The 25,843-nt window shown below is 35.3% G+C and overlaps 1 protein-coding gene across 1 annotated transcript in view; it reads right to left on the bottom strand.

Annotated features, from left to right (window-relative positions):
• The window catches only part of LOC308496853 (phosphatidylinositol 3,4,5-trisphosphate 3-phosphatase TPTE2-like), a gene marked incomplete at its 3' end in the record, with an annotated part of 34,467 nt that extends 9,057 nt beyond the window's left edge, over nucleotides 1-25,410 (bottom strand). The window contains exons 1-11 of the mRNA XM_081046649.1: nucleotides 25,364-25,410; nucleotides 23,949-24,068; nucleotides 22,338-22,437; nucleotides 22,132-22,195; nucleotides 20,948-21,012; nucleotides 13,707-13,767; nucleotides 12,810-12,891; nucleotides 12,616-12,704; nucleotides 5,315-5,376; nucleotides 3,732-3,812; nucleotides 135-240 (exon numbers count right to left, since the gene is read on the bottom strand). Of these exons, the coding sequence (XP_080902775.1) occupies nucleotides 135-240; nucleotides 3,732-3,812; nucleotides 5,315-5,376; nucleotides 12,616-12,704; nucleotides 12,810-12,891; nucleotides 13,707-13,767; nucleotides 20,948-21,012; nucleotides 22,132-22,195; nucleotides 22,338-22,437; nucleotides 23,949-24,068; nucleotides 25,364-25,395 (862 nt within the window). The 5' untranslated portion in view covers nucleotides 25,396-25,410. The remainder of the gene's footprint in view (nucleotides 1-134; nucleotides 241-3,731; nucleotides 3,813-5,314; nucleotides 5,377-12,615; nucleotides 12,705-12,809; nucleotides 12,892-13,706; nucleotides 13,768-20,947; nucleotides 21,013-22,131; nucleotides 22,196-22,337; nucleotides 22,438-23,948; nucleotides 24,069-25,363) is intronic.
• Nucleotides 25,411-25,843: the final 433 nt, after the last annotated feature.

Below are 25,843 nucleotides of genomic sequence, written 5' to 3'. Positions count from 1 at the left end.
TCCTATGTGAGGAGGCATGACAAGACAGGCGTGAGGTGGCATTGTCTGTATATAGAACTATGAGCAAAACTCTCCCAAACAGTCAGAACATGGGCCCCCCTGCCCAATTCTCCAATAACACATAAAGCACTTACCACGAATTGAATGAATAACAATTTTATCTATCGTCACTATTTTTCTTGGAGGGAGATTCAAGTTGTAGATATTTTTCACATCTGCAAAATATCCAACATATCTATTCTGGAAAACAAAAGAAAACTCAATTTAAGCAGAGATGAAAAGTCTACAGTCAGAATTTCTGATTTTTTTTTACATAGAATGTAAGGAGAGTAATTAATTAAGGAAACATTTATTGAGTGCCATTATATAACTAGGCATTTTTATGGATGTTGCCTCACGACTGAATATCTACCTTAGAAAAAACGCTGTGGGGAAGTAACCAGAAAGGAGCCAGGTGTTGGTAACAGGCTGCTATGATGGACACAGCAGCAAACCAGAACCAACAAAACAGCTACAACCTCTCAGCAAGATTCAGGTAATGCAACTAGGAACAAATCTGAGGGTGGAAGCTTAGTTGCGACTGAGTTAGAGGAAGGTTCGTGGTTTGGTGGCCAGAAGCCTCCTAGGCATGAGAATATGGCAGATGTAAAAACTAAAGACAGAGACCTCCATAGGCCAATGGTAAACACATATTCTTCTGTCTCTGCCAGGTATAGTTTCTTCACTTTCCGTTTCCCCAGTTCTATTTTTGCAAGGAGGCCCTGGGAATTCTCTTAGCCCTTCTCCTACGGCAAGATGCTCTTTCTTCTTGAAGGATTCTGGTACTGAATCAACTGGACTTAAACGTTCACAGACTCTTCCCCACCCTTCAGGAAGTGTTAATAAAATTAACTGCCATATCTTCCACTGGAAAGGGCCAGTAAAGAGAAAGGCTTGTGCAAGTTCTTAACTCCGGGGTGGATGAAATGTAGTCCATAGAGAATGGCTAGCAGAACAGGGTCATCATGGGATGATATCTGAGAATTGCCACCCCATGCAAAAGGAACTCTGTCCTGGGGCCTTGTCAACACAGCTCTCAAACTTGGGGCCGAGTCCCTGCTCTGCTCTCAGTGAATCAGAAAAGATTCTGTTGTAGCCTCGGGGATACTAGTTCTGGACTAAAGTTAGAGAAACTGCGCACGACTACAGAAGACATGGGAAAGGGAAGCTGTACAAGGAGTGTCTGAAGGCATCACATCTAACACCCCTTTGGCTCCCACCACCGATTCTCTACCTTCCGCTTAGGGCTTGTAACCCACCATGGCCCTCAAGTGGCTTGGCTTTTACTCTCCATTTTCCTACTGCCTACAACAACAGGGCAGCAGTTAACAGAACCAACTTATACAGAGGGTGCCAAAAAAAAATAAAAATACACATTTTAAGGAAGGAAAAAACTGGATTAAAATTGTAATACTCAATATATACCTATAACAAAAGATGAATACAAATCATGTGTATACATTTTTTTGGCACCTCCGGTTTTCAGTAAGCACTTGCTACAAAGAGACACATGGGCCTTGCCTGCAAAAGGGGTAGAGAAGTCACCACTGCGTATAACTAGAGACTAATGTAAAGTAACCTAGTCCCTAAAGGAAACACAAAGGCTAGAAGAACTGTAGAGAAGGCTACTGCAGGCTGGGAAAGGAAAGGGATCCCAGGGAAAGAGGCCCATGGAAGCAATGGCAGGTAAGTGTAAAGTGCTGACAGGCTGGGAAACAGCAAACAGTCCAAATCGGGTAGAGTGTGGGATATGTGAATGCACATAGTGGAAGAAATGGAAAAATCAAACCAGAGATCTTGAGTACCGGGTTAAAACATTTATACCTGTTGCCGCTGGGAATCAGAAGCCATTATGGATTCTGAGCATGGAAATGGCATGATTAGAGCTGAGCTGGGCTTCCGTAAGTTCATGTGTGATTTTTAACCTATAGCTTATGGCTATCTTTTTTTATCTTTTTTGTTTGTTTGTTTGTTTGTTTGTTTTTGCATGGGTATGGCAGAAAAGTTTTAGGGGATAAGGCTTAATTCCTTTTTTCCCCAAACTAAATGTCTGGAGCCAGCAGTTACAGTGTTCTGCTAACAAGGCCAAAGGTGTCAATTCAGCTCACAACACTTCACCCAAAGGAAACTTTCATTCACAGCCACATCCATTCTACTTAAGAATTCCCAATTAGCTCTCACTTCAGTTTGAGGGGTAATGTAGATGAGAAGTTTTGCACAGGATGGCAAATAACAGGCTTTAGAGTCTGACAAATCTGGATTTCAGCTCTTGGATTAAAAAGTTCATTTCCCTGAACCTCCATTTCCCAATCTGTAAAATGGGAATCAAAATGGTATCCACTCATAGAGTTATTGAAAATATTAAATGAGATAATGAATGTAAAACCCTTAACATGATTTAACAAAGTCTAGAATGTTGTAAGCTCTATAAGATGAATGTCCTGGTTTCTGCTATAAACAAATTATAAGAAATAAAAAAGAGAGGTGGGAAACCTATAAACTACAAGAAACTTAAGCGACACAGCAACCAAATGAAACGTGTGGCCCTTATTTGGATCTTGATTGAAACAAACTAAATTTTAAAAAGATTTTAAGATAATTATGGAAATTTAAACATGGACTAGACATTTGATAGTATTAAGATATTATCATATTTTTAGATATGATAAATGGTTTTAAGGTGTTTTTAAGAGTCTTTATTGTTAGATGTCAATACTAAAATACTTGTGGGATAGAATGATCTGATGGCTGGGATTTTCTTCAAAATAATCCAGGTTTAGAGAAAGAAAGGCGACAGAGGGAGAGAGAAAGAGTGAGAGAGAGAAAGAGAGAGAGAGAGAGAGAGAGAGAGAGAGAGAGAGAGAAGAATGGGGAAGGAATGGGTGAAACAGGGTCGGCCACATGATGAAGTGATTGTTGAAGCGGTGTGATGAGTATACGGCGATTTACTGTATGATTGTCTCAACTTTCTATGTTTGAAATATTCCATAATAAAACATTTTAAAAGGAAAAATAGGGTAATAGCACATATTTCACCTGGGTTATATAAGTATTAAATGAGATAATATATGTACAAGTGCAATATACTAGTGGATAATAGTGTCTGGTATTTAATAGGTTTTTGAAATATGTTAATTTCCCCTTTTCTTTCTTTTTCAAAATACAGTCCCCACCTCACATCTCTCTCTCTCTGTCTCTCTCTCTGTCTCTCTGTCTCTCTGTCTCTCTGTCTCTCTCTCTCTCTCTCTCTCTCTCTCACACACACACACACACACACACACACACACACGCGCCATTCTGTAAGGGCTGCTGAACTGCCCTAGTCAGGGGTTGTGAAGGACTCAGTTCCTCTCTACGGGAAATACATGGCTGGTGATTCAGATAGTCTTCAGGTGTCTGGAGTCTTAGGAACGGGATCTTCCTGCTTTGGGAAGGGAATCTACTCCTGAACTCTGTACACAATAATAACCAATACAAAATGGAAGGCAGGATGCTCTGGGGAGAACCCAATGCTTGCAACTCTCAGGCAGCCCCTGAGGTGTGGCTCTCAGCCTCTGGGAAGGATCAAGGTCCCAAGTGCTGACGACTGATCACCAAAGGAGAAAAGTCTAAAATGAAACCAAATAATAGGTGTCGATCTTAACCCAACTCCCCAAAGGACCCTCCACCCCATTTTTAAAAAGAACACGTACCTGAGAAGGAGTTTCTACTCCCTGGAATTTATTACTGGTGGTTGTATCTGTTCGTTGTTCTCCAAAATAACGAAGGCTGTCCTATAGAAATGGGGACAATCCAATCATGGTCCACCTGCACTTTCCTCTCCTGGAAAGTATTCTTAACATTTCTAAGGGCACATTTGCTTCCTAACTCAGTGGTCTTTGGGCAGACGCTACCCAAAATAACAAAATTAACAAAGCCACATCAAAAATCCATAAAGACGTGGAATTTTAGGGCTGGAAAGACCTCAGAGATCATCTCGTCCTTCTTCCTACCTTTCCATTTTACAAGTGGAGAAGACTGAGACCCAAGGAAAACCAAGTGCCCTGTCATGGAAATGTATGCAGCCAGTGAGAGACAGCGCAGGCCTGGGGTGCAGACCTCTGGCTCTCGGCCTAAGGCCCCAGATCAATGGCTCTCAAACTTTTTAATTTTACAGCTACAATCCACATGAATACACCTAGGAGATACACACACACACACACAATGGAAACACAGTTTCACAAAACGATACTTACCTCTTGATATTTTCTAATCTATTCCATTTTATGAGAAAAAAAATACTAGTCACTACCCAATAAGCTGATTTTACACCTCTCTGATAGATTGTGATCCATAGTTTGAAAAACACTGTCCTAGAATGTCCATTTTCATAACTTGCGTGTCTCAAATTAGAAAAAGAGATGACTGTGGAATTAGTGTGTTGGGCACTGGGCTCAACCTTCAGTTTCTCTTAACTGTAGGTCAAGTGAGGAGCAGAACTACTGGGAGTGTGTCCTCTCAGAGGTAACTTCTCAGCAAGATCATGGCAGAATAAAAGACTGAGACCCCTGCTTGAAGAAATAGAAACAGTCCATGCTGTCTTCTCAGAAGTTTCCAGAGGGCACAGACCCCACAGATATTGACTATGCTAAGAAAGTAACATTTAGGAGAGACTTTGTTCTGAGTTGGAAAATGCTACCTTTTATCTACCTAGCACCTCTAAGGATGTTCAAGGTCTTTTAGAGAACTTACCTAATCAATTTTGATATTATTTTTGTGAGAAAGGGGGAAGTCCCATAATTGGTGGGAGTATGAGCCAGGCTGGACTAGGTGAGATGGGCGAAGCATCTTAATCACTGAGTGTTTTTGCACTTGTGTAACTTGGTCTTATTCACCTCACCTTAATCTTGCCCCTATTGGGTACTGTCTTTATTTAAAATGTTGATATTCTATGTATCATGGATTTTTTGCATTAATTTTGTTTTTTAAAAATATTGCATTAGAATATTATTTATCTTATATTAATTAAAAAATTTTTGGCATTTTGTTAAATGTATGCGCAAGGTGAGGGTCTCACTAACATCATCCTAGTTCTGCCCCAGAGTAAGAGGTACTGAGGTCACCCACTAACTAACACAACTTAAATAAGGAAGCATTAAAACCAGAATTTCTAATAACACCTTCTCCAATTGTAATTTCATTAAGTACCATGACTCAAAGAATCATCTTGTCCTACCAGTGATGTTTCAAAACAAATTCAATCAATCTAAGACAAAGTTTGTAGGAACTTTCATACCTCTGCAGTTAAAAATATTTCACTGGCAATAAGGCAGGCACAAACCATAGTTCCAGTTCTTCCTAGAAAAGGAAAGAAGTTAGTTCAGAACCGTTGTTCGTGGTAGTACTTGGCATAAAAATACTCTCAGAAATATTCACAGTTCTTTTTGGATTGATTTTCTTTCACCCCTAAAGTGCTTGTTCAGAAAATTTCAATTCAGAAACAGTCATAGCTGTTTCACTCATCCGAGGGTCCACCCGGAATTCTTCCTCACCACGGGCATGAAATCGCGTGCGCTCCTGTACACTGTTCTTGAATCACTTCTGCTGGGGATTCCAGTTGTGGGCAGAGGGAATCACCTTTGCTCTAGGACTCTAATGCTAAAGAGCTACTCACCAGCTAAGAACTGATTACACACCCTCGTTTTCTAACTAACATCAATAAAAGAACATGGCTAGAACCCAAAACACCATCTAGTGTTGGCAATACCCATTATTTGTTACATTTTAGCTTTTAAGTATATTACAAAATGTATATAAAAGTAGAGAACAGTATAACAAACCCCCATGTACCTGTTTCCCAGATTCTATAAGTATCATATTATATTGTTGTATAATACTTGTTTAACTTCTCTCTCTTCTTCCCTCCCTTTTTCCCTCTCTCTGTCCTACTTTCTTCCTCCCTCCCTCTCTTTCTTCTACAGCATTTTAAAGCAAACCCTTGATTTCATGTCATTTTATCCTCAAAGTCTCTTATGTTTTATTCCAGTTTATATTTTTGCTCTGCCATACAAAATTTGCGTTAAAAATATGTTGCTTTTTAAAATCTCTACAATGATCTGTAGCTTTTGTCTTACCAGTATATGCTGAACTTATTTTACGTAATTCCAAACATATCCTTTAAACTTGATATGAACTCTATTTTCTATTCTACCATTTTTTATATCTCCTAAACTTATTTTACAACCCATAGTTTGAAAACCACTATTCTAAGCCAAGTACTTCCAAAAAGGACTTTGTACCATCCCGTACTGTGACAAATAAGTTTCTTGCTAAAGGAGGCTACTGACCATTAACAAACTGGCTCTCAGTTGTATAGACTATTAACATTTCAGTTTTGGAGGACATCTCTGCATCTCTATAATTCTGATATTTTCCCATTTGAAAACACTTTTGCAGATTCATATCCTTGTGGTTGCGGATACGTACAATCGCAGACATAGTAGATGTCCTCCCATCCAGTCAAGTCAGGTATGGCAGGAAATCATAAAAATGATATTGCCTTTAACATTTTATTTTAACTTAAAACATAAGTGTACATTTGTTCACTAAATTTCTGATGTTGGACAAAGGTTTTAACTTTTTAAGTATAAGCCCCCCTTCTCCCTACCCCCGAGTTGGAGTTCTTTCTTGGAAAGCGCAGGCCCATGGTATAAACCATTGCATCATCTATAATTTCTAGTTTCAGATTCTTTAAAGCAGCCTAGGTAACAGAATCCTAGATTTTACTACTGGTATTTTTCTCCCAGTGTTTTACATTAGTCTTACTTGCATTTAAGTCAGCTGCAGTTTTGGTTGGTTGTAGCCACTCAACTTCATTGAATCTTCTTGAAACATTCAACTTAGGTTTCATAAAACTATAACTCTTTCTGTTAGCTCTGACATTTTACAGATCTACATAATACTTGATTATTTGACATAAGTATAATAACAAGTGGAACTGGCAGACACTGGTGGAAGCAGAAACATATAGGCATACTCAAGAGAAGCTTATTAGCTGCAATTTTTCAACATGCCAATGGCTACCAATAGGTGAGTTTATAGAGGAAATATTCACAGATAAAAAGATAGTTTGCAATCATCTCAATAAATGCAGGAAAAGGCAGTCACTAAAATTCAGTATATATTCATAATTTTAAAAATTAAAGAGAACTAGGAAACTTCCTTACTTGATGAAGTCCTTAACTTTTAGGACTCTACTAAAATAGCTACCAGCTACATCATATTAATGATGAAATGTTGATAGTATTTCCTCTAAAGCCAAGAACTAAACAAAGATGTCCACTACCTACTGCTTCTATTTAACACTATTACAGGGCTTAAACAGTATAGTAAGAAAAAAAGAAACAAAATATTTAGAGATAAGAACAGAAGAAACAAACTTTAATTATTTGAAGAATAGGAAAATTCAAATAAATCTATAGACCAACTACTAAAACCAACTGTAAGAATTCAGGAAGCTTGCTAGATACAAGGTCAACATAAAAAAAAAAATCAATAGCTAAATCAAGGATGCATGTTGAAATCTCTAGAGTAATTACAAAAGGTATATAAAACGAGTATATGACTTCCAAGTTAATGATAGTAGGTGGGAGGAAGGAATCATATTGTAAAAAAATCAATCAAATCAAAGAAAAAATCAGTAAGGACATAGAAGATTTGAATAAAACAATTAACCAATGACCTAATGGACACAATTAGAACATTTTTCACAACAATGCATAATACATTTTCTTTTCAAGTGCACAGAAAACGTTTGATAAAATTGACCAAATTCTGGGCCATAAAACAAGTCTAAACAAATTTCAAAGAACTGGGAAAAAAAATACGTAATATGTTCTCTGACTACAATGCAATACAACCAGAAATCAATAACTGAAAGATAATTACAAAATCCTCATAGGTTTGAAAATAAGAAAGTATACTCCTACATAACCCATGTGTCAAAGAAACAAGAACAATGGAAATTAGAAAATATTTTGAACTAAATAAAAATGAAAACACTACATATAAAAACTTGTGGGATGAAGTTTTTATAATTCTTAGAGGGAAATTTATAGTTTTAAATGCCAAACAGAAAAGAAAAAGGTTAAAAATATATGAGTTAGTCATCTATCTCAAGAAATTAGGAAAAGAACAACAAATTAAACCAAAGAAAGTGGAAGAAAGGAAATACTAAAGATAATAGTAATTCATGAAATAGAAAACAAATAAACAATAGAGATGATCAGTAAAGCCAATAAAAGAGGTACTTTGAAAGGACTAATAAAATTGATAAATCCCTGGTGAGACAAATGAGAGAGAGAGAGAGAACCACGAAAGTGATGTAAGGAATAAAAAAGAATATACTACTGTAGATATTAGAATCAGATAATATTTTGAACAATTTGATGCAAAGACATTTGAAAATTTAGAGAAAATGGGTGCATGCTTGGGAAAATACACCCTACCAAAATAGGCAGAAGAAATAAAATTATAAATAATCCTACATCTAATAAACTGAACCATAATTTAAAAACTTCCCTACAGAGAAACTGAGGCCAATTCCCACACTGAGGCCAGTGTGGCTTCATTAGTGAATTCCACCTTACATTGAAGGGGGAAAAATGTCAACTTACACGAATTCATCCAGAGAATTAAAAAAAGAGGAAATATAACCTATTTTGATTTATGAAGCAAAATTTGAAAGGAATATTATGAGAAAAGAAAATAATAGTTAACCTTACTCATGACATGGATAAAACAATCCTTAAGGAAATATAAAGAAACAGAATCCAGCAATTTATTAAAAAATATGCACAACAACATTGTGTTTATTCCAGGAATACAAGGTTGGTTTACCACTTGACAATCAATCACTGTAATCAATCAGATGAATAGAATAGGAGAAAATCATATTATCATCTTAAAGACTCAGAAAATTCTTCTGATAAAATTCAACATCCATTCATGATAAAAAAAAAACCTCTTAGCTAATTAAAGGAATTTCTTAATCTAATAAAGAGAACCTAAAACACACACACACACACACACACACACACACCATGCACAATCCTTAAAGTAATTGGTGAGATGTTGAAAGCTTTTCCTTTGAGAGCAGGAACAGAACAAGAATGACTGCTTAACCACTTCTAATTCCACACTGTACCGAAGGGTCTAACCAGTGCTGGGGAAAAAAAAGAATTGAAAAGGAAAATATGCAATTCATTATTTTTACATGATATAATTGTTTACCATAAAAATCAAAAGAATTTACAGATAAATTAGTAAAATTAATAAGACTTTAGTGAAGTTGCTAATAGCAAGGTTAATTGCATTTAGAGCAACAACAAAAATATTCAGAGAATAAAAAATTTTAAGGGATATAATTTATAATGGTATCAAAAATATCTAGGAATAAATCTAACCAAAAATATACAAGTTTTCCACACAGAAAATGAAATAAACATTATAAAGAGAGACTGAAGAAGACCTAACTAAATGAGGCAATATCTCCATTCATGGATGGAAAATTCAGTATTGTAAAGATTTCAGTTTTCTTCAATCTACAGATTCAATGTAATTCCAAACAAACGTGTGTGTGTGTGTGTGTGTGTGTGTGTGTGTGTGTGTATAATTTGACTAGCTGATTCCCAAGTTTATATAGAAATGTAGATGGCTTAAAAAACCCAAACAATTATGAAGAGGAACAAGATGGGTAGATTCCTTTGACTGGAAATTAGGAATACTAGAAAGCTATGGTAAGTAAAATAGTTTTCTAACCAGCATACTGATAGATGAAAGAGCAATGAGCAGAACAGAAAGTTCAGAAACAGACCTATGTCGCAGAGTAGTAAAGAAATGAAAGTCTTTTCAATCAGTGTACTGAAACAATTGCGTACCCATATGGAAAAAGGTGAAACTTGACCCCTTCCTCCCATCACACACAAAAATGAATCCTAAGTGGAATGAACCTTCATAATATAACATAGGAGGATATCTTTTTAAACTCATCAGAACACAAAAGCACTGACATTACAAAGAGAAAGAACGATATAGTACATTGACTATGTTAGAACTAAGAATTTCTGTTAACAAAATGATACTCATTACAGAGAAAAGGCAAATCATAGAGAAGACAGTTTTCTTGTAATGCATATAACAAAAAACAGAGTTGAAATCCAGAATACATAAAGAACTCCTACAAGTCAACTGGAAAAAAAATAATCCAGTAGAAAAATGGATAAGGAAATTAAACAGCTACTTCACAAAAAAGAATATACAAGTGGCTAATAAACCCATGAAAACTTTCTCAATCTTATTAGTAATCATAGAAATGCATAATAAATGAAAGCCATCATGAGATACAAGTACATACCCACCTAATGGCTGAAAATAAAGACTGAGAATCCAAGTGTTTGTACAGACGTGGAATATGGCACTTTCATACATTGCCAGTGAAGAGTAAACTGGTACAACAGTTTTGGAAAACAGATGACATCATCTATTAAAGTTTGAGATTATTACCCTAAAACATACCAATTTTAGTCCAAGCCATATACTCAATAGAAATGTGGACACATGTGCAACAAGAAATATGTGTTTCATAGCAGCATTATTTATAATAGTAGAAACTGGAAAAAGTCCAAATATAACAGAAAAATGTTTCCATTTGCAGTAGCAATATGACTAGGAATAAATTTAACAAAAGATATGTAAGACCATCATGAAGAAAAGTATAAAATACTATTGAAAGAGACAAGGTGATTCAAATAAGTAGAAAAATATTCACGATAACACAATATTGCAAAGCTGTCAGTTCTTTCATATTAATCTATAAATTCAACACAGTTCATTAAAAATCCTAAACATACTTTATTGTAGAACTTGACAAAATGATTCTAAAATTAAATGTAATAAGAGTCAAGATAATTCTGTCTTTATCAAGATATATTATAAAGCTATAAAAATTATAATAGTGTTGTTGTATAGAGAACTCAGAAACAGTTCCAAACATTTAGGAAAACTTGGTATGTGACTGAGGAGGGATTACAAGTCAATGAAGAATAAATGAGCATGCAATGTATGGTGTTAGGACAGTTATCTATCCATGTGGAAAAAACCATCTCCCTCCCAAATTCCAATTAGATTAAAGAGCAAAATGTAAAAAATGAAACTTTAATATTTTATAAGTAGAATATCTTCACTACTTCGGTGACAGATCGATTTCTTAAATGTGACAGAAAAGCATGAATGACGCACAAAAAACTGATAAATTTCACAATGTATATTACACTTCTATATGACAAAATAAATCATAATCAAATTTAAAAGACAACAGTTGGAGAAGATATTTGCAATATAAACTACTAACAAAAAAATTAGCATCCAGATTATTTAAATAAGTTCTATAAATCAATAATAAAATATTTTGACTGTCATACTACTGGTAACATGCAGGCACCAAACAATGAGAGCAAAACCAAAATGAATGAAAACCTGAAAAGAAGATGCTGCTCTGGCGCATACCAGTTGAATAGCAGCCCTCCAAACAATCCTAAAGAAAAATCAATGAAAAACATGTGAACACAGAATAAGTCCTCCCTCAGCAAAAAAAAAAAAGAATTTGAAATGAACGATTTCCTTCAAGCAATGAATTAGTTTTAACTAAAAGGAACTGAAGCCAAGTATTTACACTATATTGTATTGTAGGTTGAGTTATGTGAAATAGCCATTTTTGTAAGTAAAACAATGGTCAAAATCTGACAGTTCCATATGGTTCAACCTCGGTAGTCTCCATTTATCCATGGTGTTGTAATTTGCCAATATATACAGAATATTTCAACCTGTGGAACTAACAATAGAATTTGCCTACTATTAATGGGCTTCAAACTAATTTTCATGTAAGCCGAAAGCTTGATTCTACTCAGTTATATAAGGCAGTTTTAAAGTGCTGTATTTTCCTGAAATTCAATATAAAAAACTGTTTTACAGCCTACCAAAAATGTAATACTTTGTCAAAAATTGTGAATTTTGCTTAGATGATTATTAAAAACCTAAATATGAATGAGAAAATCGAACTCAACTTAAATTTCACCTCCACCATAATCAACTTCTTTGTATCAATACACTATAAAAATTTTAGTATAATTTTTGGTTTGTGAAATAGCATCACTGTTGGCTCACTTAATCTTAATATTTCTTACAAAGTTCAAGAAAAATCTTAAATAAAATTAAAGTGCTCTGACAATTTCTAAAGTTAAACATAGTTTGAATTTTGACAGATATTTTGACAAATCAAAAACGAAAAAACCCAAATAATCAATAAAGAAGGGAAAATATGCTTAGTTCTTTTATGCCTATTTTTCTCTCCTTCCCTCATCTCTCCCTCCTTCTCTCCCTCTTCCCTCTTTGTTTTCTTTCAGTCTTGAAGTTAATATTTAAAAATGTTAACTATTAATATGGATTAATAACAGTATACATACCGCTGGTTCTTGTACTTTAAAATATTTTTCAAATTTCTTTAGAAAAAGAGAACTAAAAGGAAAAAAATATTTTTACCTTTGCCTCCTTTACAGTGAATCACGACGATGTTTTTATCATCTTGTGTCATCCAGTTACATACTTCCTTAGAAAATTCCACCATCTCCCTGATTTCAAACATAAGATTTTTGGTTGAGTTAAAATACTTCCCCTCAAAATCAAGCCCCATGTATTTAGCCCTCTGCTGACAACAAAATTGGCGTAAATCTTACCTCAGAGAGGGGACATTGTGATCATCAATCTTGATTTGATGGACCCTATTATGGAAGTACTTAGGATCATAAGCTTTTTCACCTAAAATAAGTGATACATAGGTCATGTCTTTATACCCTAATAAACATAGTAAGTGATCAAGTTATAGTAAGTTATACTTTACTATTAGAAATTCCTTACTCACCTTTAAAGGTGATGGGCTCCTTCTACACTGAACGAAATTTAAGGGTCTCAAACACATAAGGATAGTAGTGGTTTGTCCATCTTGGGTAACCTAAGTCCAACTTATTTTTATTTGTTTAATAGGTCTTACTTTAATTTTCTAGCAGGCTAATCATCACATTATGGTAGGGTAGTTAGAAACCACAGAGCAGAACTAAATGTGGCCAACAAAAATGCCTGCCTTCTGAAAACATTTATTTGATATATAAGAAGAGGAAAAATCAAGAGAGACAGTAGTAAGCTGGAACATAATCTGTTCTGCAGGGTTTCGTTTTATTCCCATGCCTCTGGGGTGTGAGGAGGGCCCTGCTCTCCTCACACCCCATTCCTCGTGGGTTAGAGAATGCATTTGTTGAATTATCTTCAAAACACAAGCTGGCAAGAAAATTTTTTTTTTTTTTTTACTAAACCTAATACCACTAGAGTAGACTCTTCCTAAAATGGCTCCACCTCCATGCTGGCCTCCTGCCTCCCTCACAGGGCACTTTGTGCTAGTGAGGTATCTTTTCCTACCAAATAGGGCCAGTGCAAGATGGAGATTTTTTAACTCCCTTCCCAGCACTACCACCTCCAAATCCTTATGAGTAAATGAAATAGCAAAAACTGAATCACGTTCTTAAGTGTGATGATCTGTTTTCTATCTAGAGTAGCAAAATATCTATTCATGTACATACTGCATAGATTGTAGACTTGATAGTGGTTTCCATGCTTGGTATCCAGGAACCGCACAACTTCCTAAGAAAGATGGACACACATACCTTACATATATACATGGTGCCAATACAACCTATTTTCTAGGAGTAACTTAAAATGGTTATTACCTTTTATTCACTTGGCCCTCACTTAGCATCTTTTAGAAGAGATTCAAGGAGTATGAGGTTATGTACATTCCAAGACATAGTTAATCCATTGATGGTTTTCGAGTAACCCACAAAGTTATGCTTGACTACTCTGATTCACCTCTACTATAAATACACAGGGCTTAAAGAAATTAAATGGTTAACTAGTTTAAGTAAATTTGTTCCGAATTATTAATTCACACTAATATATGGTTCTTATCTATATCTAATTCTGATTAGATATGCCTTTTAGATAATGATCTGGATATTACAATCTACCTAAGCACTATTTAAATAAACAAATGCAAAAAAATATATGGAACGGTTGTGTGTGTGTACGCACGATAGAAAAAGATAAACACATTATATCAAATTTTAGATAAGTGGTGGCAATATGGAGGCTTTTTTTTAGCTCATCTGTGTTTTCTTATTTTCTAAAATAAATGTGCATGTATGTGTATATATGTCTATATATAAAATGTGTACACATGTATAACTTGTAAAATAAGCAATAGTGATTATTACTTAAAATACAGTTAATGTCACCACATTAATACATTTCCAGCAAACTTATCCATTTGAAACATACACTCACACACACACACACACATGCATGTGTCTGTGCAACAACAAAAATAGCTATAAAAAGTTCAAAAATTGATTAGTATGGTATCCTCAGAGCAATGTTTACTGGCTTAATAGTGAGAAAAATCAAGGTATCAAAGTGATCAATTTGTTAAATTGGTTATCCTTATCAACAGGAAATACTAAGTCAAAAGATAAACGTTCTGAGTCTGCATAGTACTAGAATAGAGAGCATAAACAGTCTTATATCAAAAATTCATGGGATCCCTTACACCAAAATAAAATCCAGATGGACTGAGGAATCAAATATAAAAAGCCACAAATACCTCTAAGAAATTTAAGTGAACATTAGTAAGTTCTTTGGATGAGGAAGAACTAAGTGTTAAACCAAAGCGAGATCAACAGATTTAGGTTTGACTTCATAAAAATTTTAAATTTCTATTTTTAAAAATGCCACAGTATAACAAACAAATAACAGGGAAGAAGATTTTGAATGAATGAGGATTATGCCTGTTACAACGTATAAACTAGTTATACTAATATAAACTAATGACTCATTAACAATGATGTAAATTATACTCCATCATCCTATAGATAACTAGGCCAAAGACATGAATAAATTCACAAAAGAGAAAATCCAAGTGATTTAACAACCTCCATAGAAATATTCACCCTTACCAATAAAGAAGTCAAAACAACACTGAAATGCCATTGTCACTTATTAAATTAGCTCTTTCCTTTTTAATGAGAAAATCCAATGCTGGCAAATATGGCATGAAAATAAGACCTCTGATTTATTGCTGGTACAATTCCTTGGATTAGTCAATGTACAGTAAGGACCCTAAAAAATATTCATACTCTTTAACCAGAAAATTTTACTCCTAGGAATCTGTCTAGAAAAAGCTTTATGCCTTTGTGTCTTTATGTCTTCTTTGCTGTGTTATTGATAATCATGATACCTAAATATCCAACATTAGAAGTTAATTATAGCTCTAGTGAAATATTATGAAACCATTAGACTACTGTCCTAAACCTTCATTCTCTCACAAAGTAAATATTTCACTGTGGTTAATTTATGTGCAGTCTCTTTAGTATACCCACATATAAGGATAGTAGGTATTGGCTTGTTTATGGGAAAATTAATGTACCTGGATGGTTAAACTTCAGGGACTTCTAAAATCACCTTCAGCCAACAGACATATGAAAAAATGCTCAACCTCACTAATCATGAGAGACATGCAAATAAAAACCACAATGAGATAACTCCTCACTCCAATCAGAATGGCCATCATCAATAAATAAACAAACAGCAAGTGCTGGTGATGTTGTGGAGAAAAGGGAACGCTTGTGCACTGTTGGTGGAATTTCAGATTGGTGCAGCCACTATGGAAATCAGTACGGAGATATCTCAAAAAACTGGAAATGGAACTACCTTATGACCCAGCAATTCCACTCCTAGGTATCTATCCAGAGAAATCCAAAATGCTAATTCGAAAAAATATATGCACCCCTATGTTTACTGCAGTGCTATTCACAATAGCCAAGATATGGAAACAACTGAAATGCCCAAATGGATTAAGAAACTGTGGTAAATTTATACAATGGAATATTACTTGGCCGTTAAGAAGAATGAAAGCTTACCATTTGCAATTATATGGATGGACCTAGAGAACATTATGCTAAGTGAAATAAGTCAGACAGAGAAAGACAAATACCATATGATCTCACTTATATGTGAAATCTAAAGATCACAATAAATGAGCAAACTAATCACAAAAGTTTCAGAGATATAGAGAAAAACCTGAGGGTTGCTAGATGGGAAGAGGTTGGGGATGAAGGAGAAGGTGAGGGGATTAGAAAACACAAATTGGTAACCACAGTATTGCCACAGGGATATAAAAGACAGTTTGGGGAATATAATCAACAATGTTGTAAAGATTTTGTAGGATGTTAGAGGGGTGCCTGTCTTATTAGGGAGACCACCTCATGGACGGTGTAGATGCCTGACCACTGTGCTGTACACCTGAAGCTGAAGCTGAATAACAATGAATGTCAACTATAATGTAATATATATATATATATTGTCACAGGATGTGGAGTACAGCATAGAGAATAGAGTCAATGGAAATGTAACAGCTCTATACCATTTCAGAGGGGTAGTAGATTGGGGGAGGGAATTATCACTTTGTGAGGGGTGTAAATGTCTAACTATTACATTGTTTTGTACACCTGAAACTAATAAAAAAAATTTTTTTAAATCACCTTTACATTTTTCTAAATGTCTAAAAAACAACCTTAAGGATTTGCATTTTTTCCATGAGTCCACCCTTGAATTGATACCGTGTTTCCCCAAAAATAAGACCTAGCTGGACCATCAGCTCTGATGCATCTTTTGGAGCAAAAATTAATATGAGACCTGATAGTATATTATATATATATTATATTATACTATATTATATTGTATTATATTATAATAGACCCAGTCTTATATTAAAATAAGATCAGGTCATATTAATTTTTGCTCCAAAAGATGCATTAGAGCTGATGGTCTGGCTAGGTCTTATTTTGGAGAAACACAGTATGTAGACAATTTACTACTGTTTTCTGATCTAAGCAGTTTACCTCAAGACTTCAATTATCTTTTATCCAAATGAGCTGAACAGAGACATAAAGTACCTAGAGAAAACTTCAACTTTGCTAAGAAACTACATTTTGGGGGGTCACAATCTGTCACCAGATGGACAGTTTCTCTCCTTAACCAGAATAAAGTATACTCAATTATACCAAGGTCAATAATGAGAAGATAATTAAGAATAATTTTAGGACGACAGGTAATATATCTCATTTTGCTCAGTAGCTAAGCCTTTACATGAGCTGACTAAGTTTATAATTCCTGAAACTCTTCCAAGGGATGCAGAAGTGGAAAATGCTTTCTGCTCTTTGGAAGCCCTTTGACAACAACCTCCACCTCTGAGTTTCCTGCATATGCCCAATCCATCTTTCTGTTTGTTCACAAAGTATTGACTCAAATATTAACCAAGCAGAATAGTTCACACCAGAAACCTATTGTCAATCTTAGCACATTCCTTGATTTGGAGATGAAGGAATACCCTCCTCGCTTGCACATGGTGGCAGCACTGGCCAAACTTGACACTTGCAATGTAGTGCTTGCTTCTCCACTCTCACAACTGTATGATTCTTGCTACTTCTAGTAATATTTGACAATTCTCTGTTAGCAAATTTATCACTTGTGAAGTTCTACCTATTCCTTTGCATATTACTACTCAATGTTGTTGGAAAGATGAACCCTGCGACGTTATTGCCTCTTAAGAGTGAAGGGGAACCACATGACTGTTTAGCATTCTCTCAGGAGTTAAATATGCTCAGATCTGAATCTTGCACCCTTTAGTCAACCTTGATTTAAAATAGTTTGTAGACAGCTCTTATCTTAAGAACGATAAAGGCCCACTCTGCGCAGGACATGCTGTTATCATTGAACATGCAACCACTGAAGCAACTCTGTTGCCTAATTCTTAGTCTGCCCAGGTAGCTCAAATCTGAGCCTGCACTCCAGCAAAAGACGAGAGTAAATATTACTGTGAACGGTAGATATGTTTTTGGGGTGGTTTATGATTCGTGGGTTTTATGAAAACAGGTGATTTATAACCTTTTCTTCAGATATGCTGATTAAAAACGATAAAGGGATCAATGACTTACTAGAACATCATCAATATCCTAAGGAGATAACAGTATAATAACTGATAGAAACCAATAGTTTAGAGACCATTCTAGAAGCCAAGAGTAATGTCTTTGCTTTGATTTACATGCTAAATGAAGTTTTTGGCTTTTTAAAAACACCCCAGCTCATATTAAGTTGATATTATCATTATTAAGTTGATAAGCTCATATTAAATTGATATTTATCATCACCAAAATGACAAAAGAAAAATGGCTCAATTTAGGCAAGTTATAATTAACTCGCAGTTATCAGCTCAACCTACTGAAAAGCAATATTGACAATGAGGGGATGCTTTATCCATAAACATGGCTTCCAGAACTTGAGGATGGCTGTCCTGAAATGCCATGATTCATCCAATGGACCCTGGGCAAATTACTCTGTAACCATTCTCATTACGAAAGAGATAAAGTAGTTTCCACATTAAACAGTAGTATGGAAAATTTTTCAAAATCAGTGAAGAGCGTGGTAGAATCATGTCTTACTTATAAACAGCACAATCTGAGTAACATATGGTGCAGACCCTCCTCCTCAAGGCCTTTTAGGACATTTACAAATGGATTTTATAGGACTGCCCAAGTCTTAAGTCTCTAAATATGTATTAGTTATTGCTTGTAAATTTTGTTGTATATATAGAAATGTTTCCCTGCCTTAAAATAAGGTAGAATGAGTCCATTAATGGTCCCAATTCTTCATCCTTCCCTGTATTACCTGGGTAGTGCCCTCTCACTTTCATGATGTGAGTTGATTTGATCAATATGGTGACACAAAGCAGAGGCTTGCAAAAGCCCTTGTAAGATTCCACTTTAGCTCTTGCCTTTTGCCATCACCATGAAAACAGAGTCAAAACACATCCTAATGGAGGATGAAGACAAGTGGAACAGATATGAGTTACCCCAGACACTCCAGCTAAGATCATTGTAGACCAGCTGGTAAGGACATTTCAAGAAAGAAAAATTGAATGTCAATATCTTTCATTAACATATACAAAAGTTCTAAATAAAATGTTAGCAAATAGAATCCAGTGATATATAAAAAGGATGATACATTAAGAACAAAGGGGGATTATACCAGGAAAAGGTTGATTTAACATTTAAAAATCTCAACAGAAAAATAGAGAAAAAAACATTTTGTTTATCTCAATAGATGCAAAAAAGTATCTGATATATTTAGCACCAATTCATCATTAAAAATTCTTAGCAAATTAGAAATAAAATGAAGCTTTCTTAATCTAGTAAAAGATAGCTACGAAAAGTTTCTAAAGAGGGTAAGTGGGAAGAGGGGGTAGCTGAGGGTAAAGGGGATCAAATATATGGTGATGGAAGGAGAACTGACTCTGGGTGGTGAACACACAATGGGATTTATAGATGATGTAATGCAGAATTGCACACCTGAAATCCATGTAACTTTACTAACAATTGTCACCCCAATAAACTTTGATTTAAAAAAAAAAAGAAAAAGAAAGTTTCTAGAAAGCATTATTTTAACAGTAAAATATCAAATTCTTTCCACCTAAGTTGGAGAACAAGGCAAGGCTGTCCAATCTTACCACTTCTATTCAACATTACAGTGGAGGTCCTAGACAATTCAATAAAGAAAGAAAAAGAAATAAAAGGTATAAAAAGTAGAAAGAAAGTAGTAACTTCACATGAAAAACCCCAAGGAACCTACAAATTAATTACTAAAATGAATGTGTGAATTTATGAAGGGTGCTTGAAATATATGCAAAAATCAGTTATATTCACATGTATCAGCTGTAAATAATTAGAAAGTGAAAATTTAAAAAACATCATTTAAAATAGCTTTGAAACCCATCAAATAGGAATAAAATTAATAAAAGACATGCAAAGCTTATACAGTGAAAACATTGCTAAAATAAATTAAAGAAGACTAAAATAGGGGGAAAATATATTATGTTTATAGGTTGGAAGACTCCATATTTATAAATGGTGATTCTCCCCAAATTAAGCTATTTAGTCCATATCACCCAAGTTAAAACACCAGCCAAAGTGTGTGTATGTGTGTGGAAATTGACAGTCTGATTCTAAAATTTATATGGAAATTCAAAGGGCCTAGGAAAGGCAAGATAGTTTTAAAGAAGTACAGGAAGTTCTGAGTTGGTGAGCAAGTTGAGGCACCAGGAGAGGTCATGGATCATCCGTACCCCTTGCCCCATACCTTCCTCTGAGCATCTCTTCGATCTGGCTAGTCCTGAATTATATCATTTTATAATAAACTGGTAAACTAATCATCATGTAGAGAGGTCAACAAATGAAGTCTGAAGCTGAGAATGAATCCCAAAGAGAGAAAATCAGAGAAATTAAGCAAAAGAGATCATCAAAAGAAAGAAAAGCGAAAACGAGAAACAGAACATGACGCCTAATTACGAAGTGGGTACATGATAGCACAATTTACTGATGTGGAAAAGAGCAGAAAAATCATTCACAGTGGAGCTCTATGGTGCTTTAGTCTTAAGAGGAAAACATTACAAACATGGCAATGTGCATCAATAGGAGAAATAATAAACAAGCTGCGGTATTACATACAATGAAATGTAAGTCAGCAATAAAAGAACTACTGATATATGCAAACATATGGGTTAACGCTAACTCATATCAATTCATTATCATTGAAATTATAATGAAAGAGTAAGTTTTTAGGAGAATACTTCCATCTCTGGGCTAATGTTAAACTTATGACTCCACAGTCTATATTTATTGAGAAATATAAGCATTTGCTAGATAAATACTCTTACCCTTATGGGATTTCTATAGAAGGACTGCTGTCCAGAAGATGGGAATGACATGGCAATAATACGTTCTGAAAGTCAAAAGAGTCACTATTATGAATGTCATTATAGATATCAAACAATATATGTAAACTTAATTTACACATAATCAGACTCGTTTTTCATTAAAAAAAGAAACTTTCAGGATTAAGAATAAATAATAAAAGGTAACTAACTTTATATTATTTAATAAAAGGTAACCAACTTTTTATTACTTAATAAAAACCTCAGGAAAATCAAGATAACATATTATCCAATATAATGATCCTTAAACTCGCATGGTGTTCCTGACTCAATTGGTTCCAGCCACATGTGACAGACTGGTGTTGACCTCAGTCTTGAGCTCCCCTTGTGGTGAGAATTTATTTCTTATTTAAACACCAAAGGAAAATGAGAGATCTGGGCTTCAGTGATGGTGGGAACTCCCAGGATGATTTCCCATGTTCCTGACTCAGAAACCTGAGATCTACCTTGCTTCCCTGGAAATAAGACCTGGAAATAAGACGGACAATCAATTCTAATGCGTCTTTTGGAGCAAAAAGTAATATAAAACCCGGTCTTACAGTAATAAGACTGGCTCTTATATAATATAATATAGTATAGAATAGTATAGTATAGTATAGTATAGTATAGTATAGTATAGTATAGTATAGTATAGTATAATATAATATAATTAATATAATATAATTTAATGTAATATAATGCCTGGTCATATTGATTTTTGCTCCAAAAGATGCATTAGAACTGATTGTCCGGCTAGGTCTTATTTTCAGGGAAACATGGTACAAAGTAATGATTTTATTCTCTGAGATTCTAGGAAGAGAACAGTCTCTCTGGGGTCCTTGGGACCCAGGATAACTACTAGAACTCAATAAATTCTAAACCAAACAAATGGAGTCAGCTGAAAATCCATTCAACTTCTTGTACTGTAACCAAGTAGCCCTGATTTGAGACGACAATGGGAAAAATGTCAGGGTTGAACAACAAATAAGACACTACTATAGTGGCACACATCTTCATAGATAAAGAAAGTTTTGAGAGAACGTGGCTTAGACAAAGCAAGAACAAAATAAACACATAATTACTTACACACAAGAAGTAATATATTAATGAAGTTAATATAAGTAAATCAACAATTAAACTTCACAAACCAGTAATGTAAGTGAGGTCTAAGTCAAATCCATCTTTGTGATAGCGCCGTTTGTTTCCCGAAACCTGAGTGTTTAAAACAGTCATTAATTTGTAAAACATAAATCAACATAAAAATAAACAACATTATACAGATATCCACAACCCTTGCCAGTATTTCCCAAAATACAACATTTTAAAAAATCATAAATGTGTTTTGCCCACTTACCATCCTTCTAGTCAGAATTTCAAGATGTCTTTTTTGGTGAGCCAGATGAAAAATTCTTACCAGAATGATAAGTCGTAGAGGTCGCAATATAGAGGTCAAGCTAATAATAAATTTGAAATATTCAGTTTTGCTTCAGAAACAGGATTTTGTCAATAAGAACTAAGTCCAGAGCAATGGTTCTTAACCAGGGCAATTTTGCACCCCTGACCCCCACCCAAGCCTGCCACCCACACACCCACCCACCTAGGCGGCATTTGGCAAAGTCTGCAGGCATTTTTGGTTGTCACAACTGTGTGTGAGGGGACGCCACTGGCATCTAGTGGGTAGAAGCCAGGAATCCTGCTAAATACCAATGCACAGGACAGCCCCCATAACAAAGAAATACCTGATCTGAAATACCAATAGTGCTTAGGTTGAGAAACTGGTTTAGAGAAATAGTTGTATGATAGATTTTACAATTTATAGATTTAATTATGCGGTTTACAATGAGTATTTTTCAATCTTCTCCCCATCAATACACACTGAGGTTCTCATTGAGCCTGTTACTCCCACCTATAACAGGTTCACTATATCTGCTCACACACATCAGGCAGGCAGTAGATTGAGATACTTCCCAAGTATGCTGCTAGCTGGTGTCTCACCTACTATCAGAAAGAAACACGATGTTTTGAACTGGTGTTGCTCTAACTTGAGCATGCATACTGATTCAATAGGGCGAGAATGGGGCCTGAGGTGTTTTTCTTCTTGCATTTTTCTTTTTTTTTTTTTTTTTAACGAGCTCTTGGGTGATGCTGAGCTTGCCGGTCAGGGGACCATACAGGCTCCAGTTGTTTTCAAACAACTCCAAAAGCCTATCAAATAATGTCAAGTTTCATGAGGACCTGAATTGAAGTCCTGGGAAGCTGGAGTGCTGACAGAAGCAAGCTATTTGATTAATGAATAAGCCTAGTGAGCCACATAACGTCTACGTCCCAGCACACAGTTGCTCTTCTTCATTACCAGAATAAGACGAGGAAGGGAAAAAAAGTCATCAGTGTCTAAGATACATTCTAGTTTCCTGATCCCTAATAATTTTAACATTGCTTCAGTTTTCTTCATTGCAGATACACTATACTGCAAATTATACTTCTGTGCTGTTACCCATATCACTTAGTTTTCTGTTCCATTGTGTGTTGTTTTAGCAAATCACCATTGGAGTCACTCAAATTTTGCATATGCTTAAACCAATATTCTCTTGGTGATAGGAAAAACCTCAGAATTTCATGTGCAAGAAAATTACTCTTGAAGCTCAAATTGCAATTTAGTGGGAATTTAAAACTGGAGGGAAATTCAAGTTAGTACAAGAGGCAAACTCTCCAGTTTCTTTTTTGGGTGTTCCATCTTCCTCATTCAACTGAAGTTACTTAGGGTGTTCACCCTTCACTGATCCCACCAATCCTTTAGTTTCCACGTATGTGGAAATTTATCTAAACATTTCATTTCCAAGCTGCTTATCTGACACAGAATCAGCATACTGAGAGTTAAAAAGATTACACAGAATGAAAGCCACAGAAAATGAAAAATTAAAAATAAAAAAAGAAAATCCTTAAGAGAGGTAATCATGTTTCTTACCTGGGGATTTCAGTAAGAAACTTAAAGTCATAAAAAATATACATGAAATCGATCACTAGAGTCACCATAATAATGACGGCATCTAAGGAGTTAAGCAGATCAGAAAAATACTGTTGTACCCTGTAATATAAAACAAAACATACAAATTTATGTCTCCCAAAGAAGAGAAAGAGATGTTTAAGAGCACAACTTATTTGACTCCTTCTCATTAAGAACTCTACCTCAATGAGTTATTTAAAATTCATTTACTAAACTAGACTAAGGGGAAAACATTCATTTTCATTATTTTATACATATATATGACAAAAGCATCACTATGGCAATTTACGTATGAAATATAACCAAACCACTGAAAAAGAGGCAAGCACTGCCTTCACATTTGTGTGAGAGGAAGGTGGCATGTTGGGCAGTATTATTGGGCCATGGAAGCTGAGCATGACAGACACAGCCTTAGAGCAATTGGGGTTGTGAAGAGTGTCCAAGAGGAGCTTGTGACAGTGAGAGGGGTCCATTACTTTGGCCTGCAAACATCATCTGGTGTTGTACTCACAGGGAAGTCCCAATGGGCTGGGGTGGCCACTCCTGAGCAAAGCTGAACTTCTGTCCACTGCACCTTCTTTCCCAGCACTGGCTCCTTCAGCCATGGGCACTGGAGCACCAAGGAAAGCTTCTTCCAATTCTGAAGTAGCCCCTTTCAGGCTCTGAGTAACCTAGGAGTTGGCAACTATTTTTAACTCAAAGGCATGAGGACAGAAGTTCAGCAGGAGAGGAGACAAGCTGCCTTCAGAAATGCTCTGGATGAAGCGAGACTGGGAGTTCCTGACTCCCACAGCAATCCAGCTTCAAGGTTTAGCGCACTCCATGTACCTACTCAGAAAGAGAGCAGGCCGAGAAAATCAGCTGCTGCCTCAGTACTAAGACTCACTGATGGAATGAGCATGCCTCAGAGCTCCCCTGGACCTTAACCAAAGTTTTTATTTTCACTGAGGTAGGGGGCTTTTCATGATCTGTTGTCTAGTATTTAATGTACTGTCAGCTTTTATTTAGATTCAATTCTTAATGAAAGTGTTAATATTTATACAAGTACGTCACATACATGTTCCCCTTGATAATGTGCATGTTGACACTTTAGCTGTCTGGCCCCATTTTGTAAACTCCTTAAGCTTCAGTGTTGAAGAAATCATCTAGAATACATTGTCAGAGACTAGAGCGCCACTTGCAACAATAATATTAAAGCCTAATCTACTCGAAAGTGGAATCTGGATTGTTGTTTCTCTTGTGGACCACACTTTCCAGGAGAATTATTTTGATAAAGAGGGACACATTTGGTTGAGTTGACCTAGTAATTATTTTGGGATGCTTCTCATAGCATACAAAATAGCTTTATGTGAGTGCAAAAAATTAATTAAACTTACCCTTCTACAAACACTCGAAGAAGAATATCCATGAAAAAAAATACAGCAATAGATAAAGAAATGGAATCATATTCCAAAGAAGCATGACTTATGTTGTTATTGAGTTGGTCTGCAATGATGAAGGACACATTCACAAACACCAGCAAAATTCCAAATATTCTACAAATAAAACATAGAATAAAGTGTTTTTCACGTCTGTAGTTCGTCTACATTTAGGCCAATGATCTAGTAACAAATTGTCATTATTTATGATTAAACTGTTCAGTGGTAGGGAAATCTGCTTTGCCTTAGAATCTGAAAAGAAAAGTTATTTAGTTTTCACCCAATAGAAGCAGTTGTTAGGGAAACAAAATTCCCACCAAACCACTTCATGTTATCATGTCCTTTTATCACAGACACATCAGCCTAGAACAGGCAAACTGAATTAAAATTACATGTCTCTGCTTATAAACTCTTCTTAAAATTTGAGAATTTTATAAA

The sequence above is a fragment of the Rhinolophus hipposideros genome, assembly GCF_964194185.1.
Source record: "Rhinolophus hipposideros genome assembly, chromosome: 4".
Taxonomy (NCBI): Eukaryota; Metazoa; Chordata; class Mammalia; order Chiroptera; family Rhinolophidae; genus Rhinolophus; species Rhinolophus hipposideros.
The sequence above is the reverse complement of the archived record's forward strand: the minus strand, read 5'-3'. Positions and strand labels throughout refer to the sequence as shown.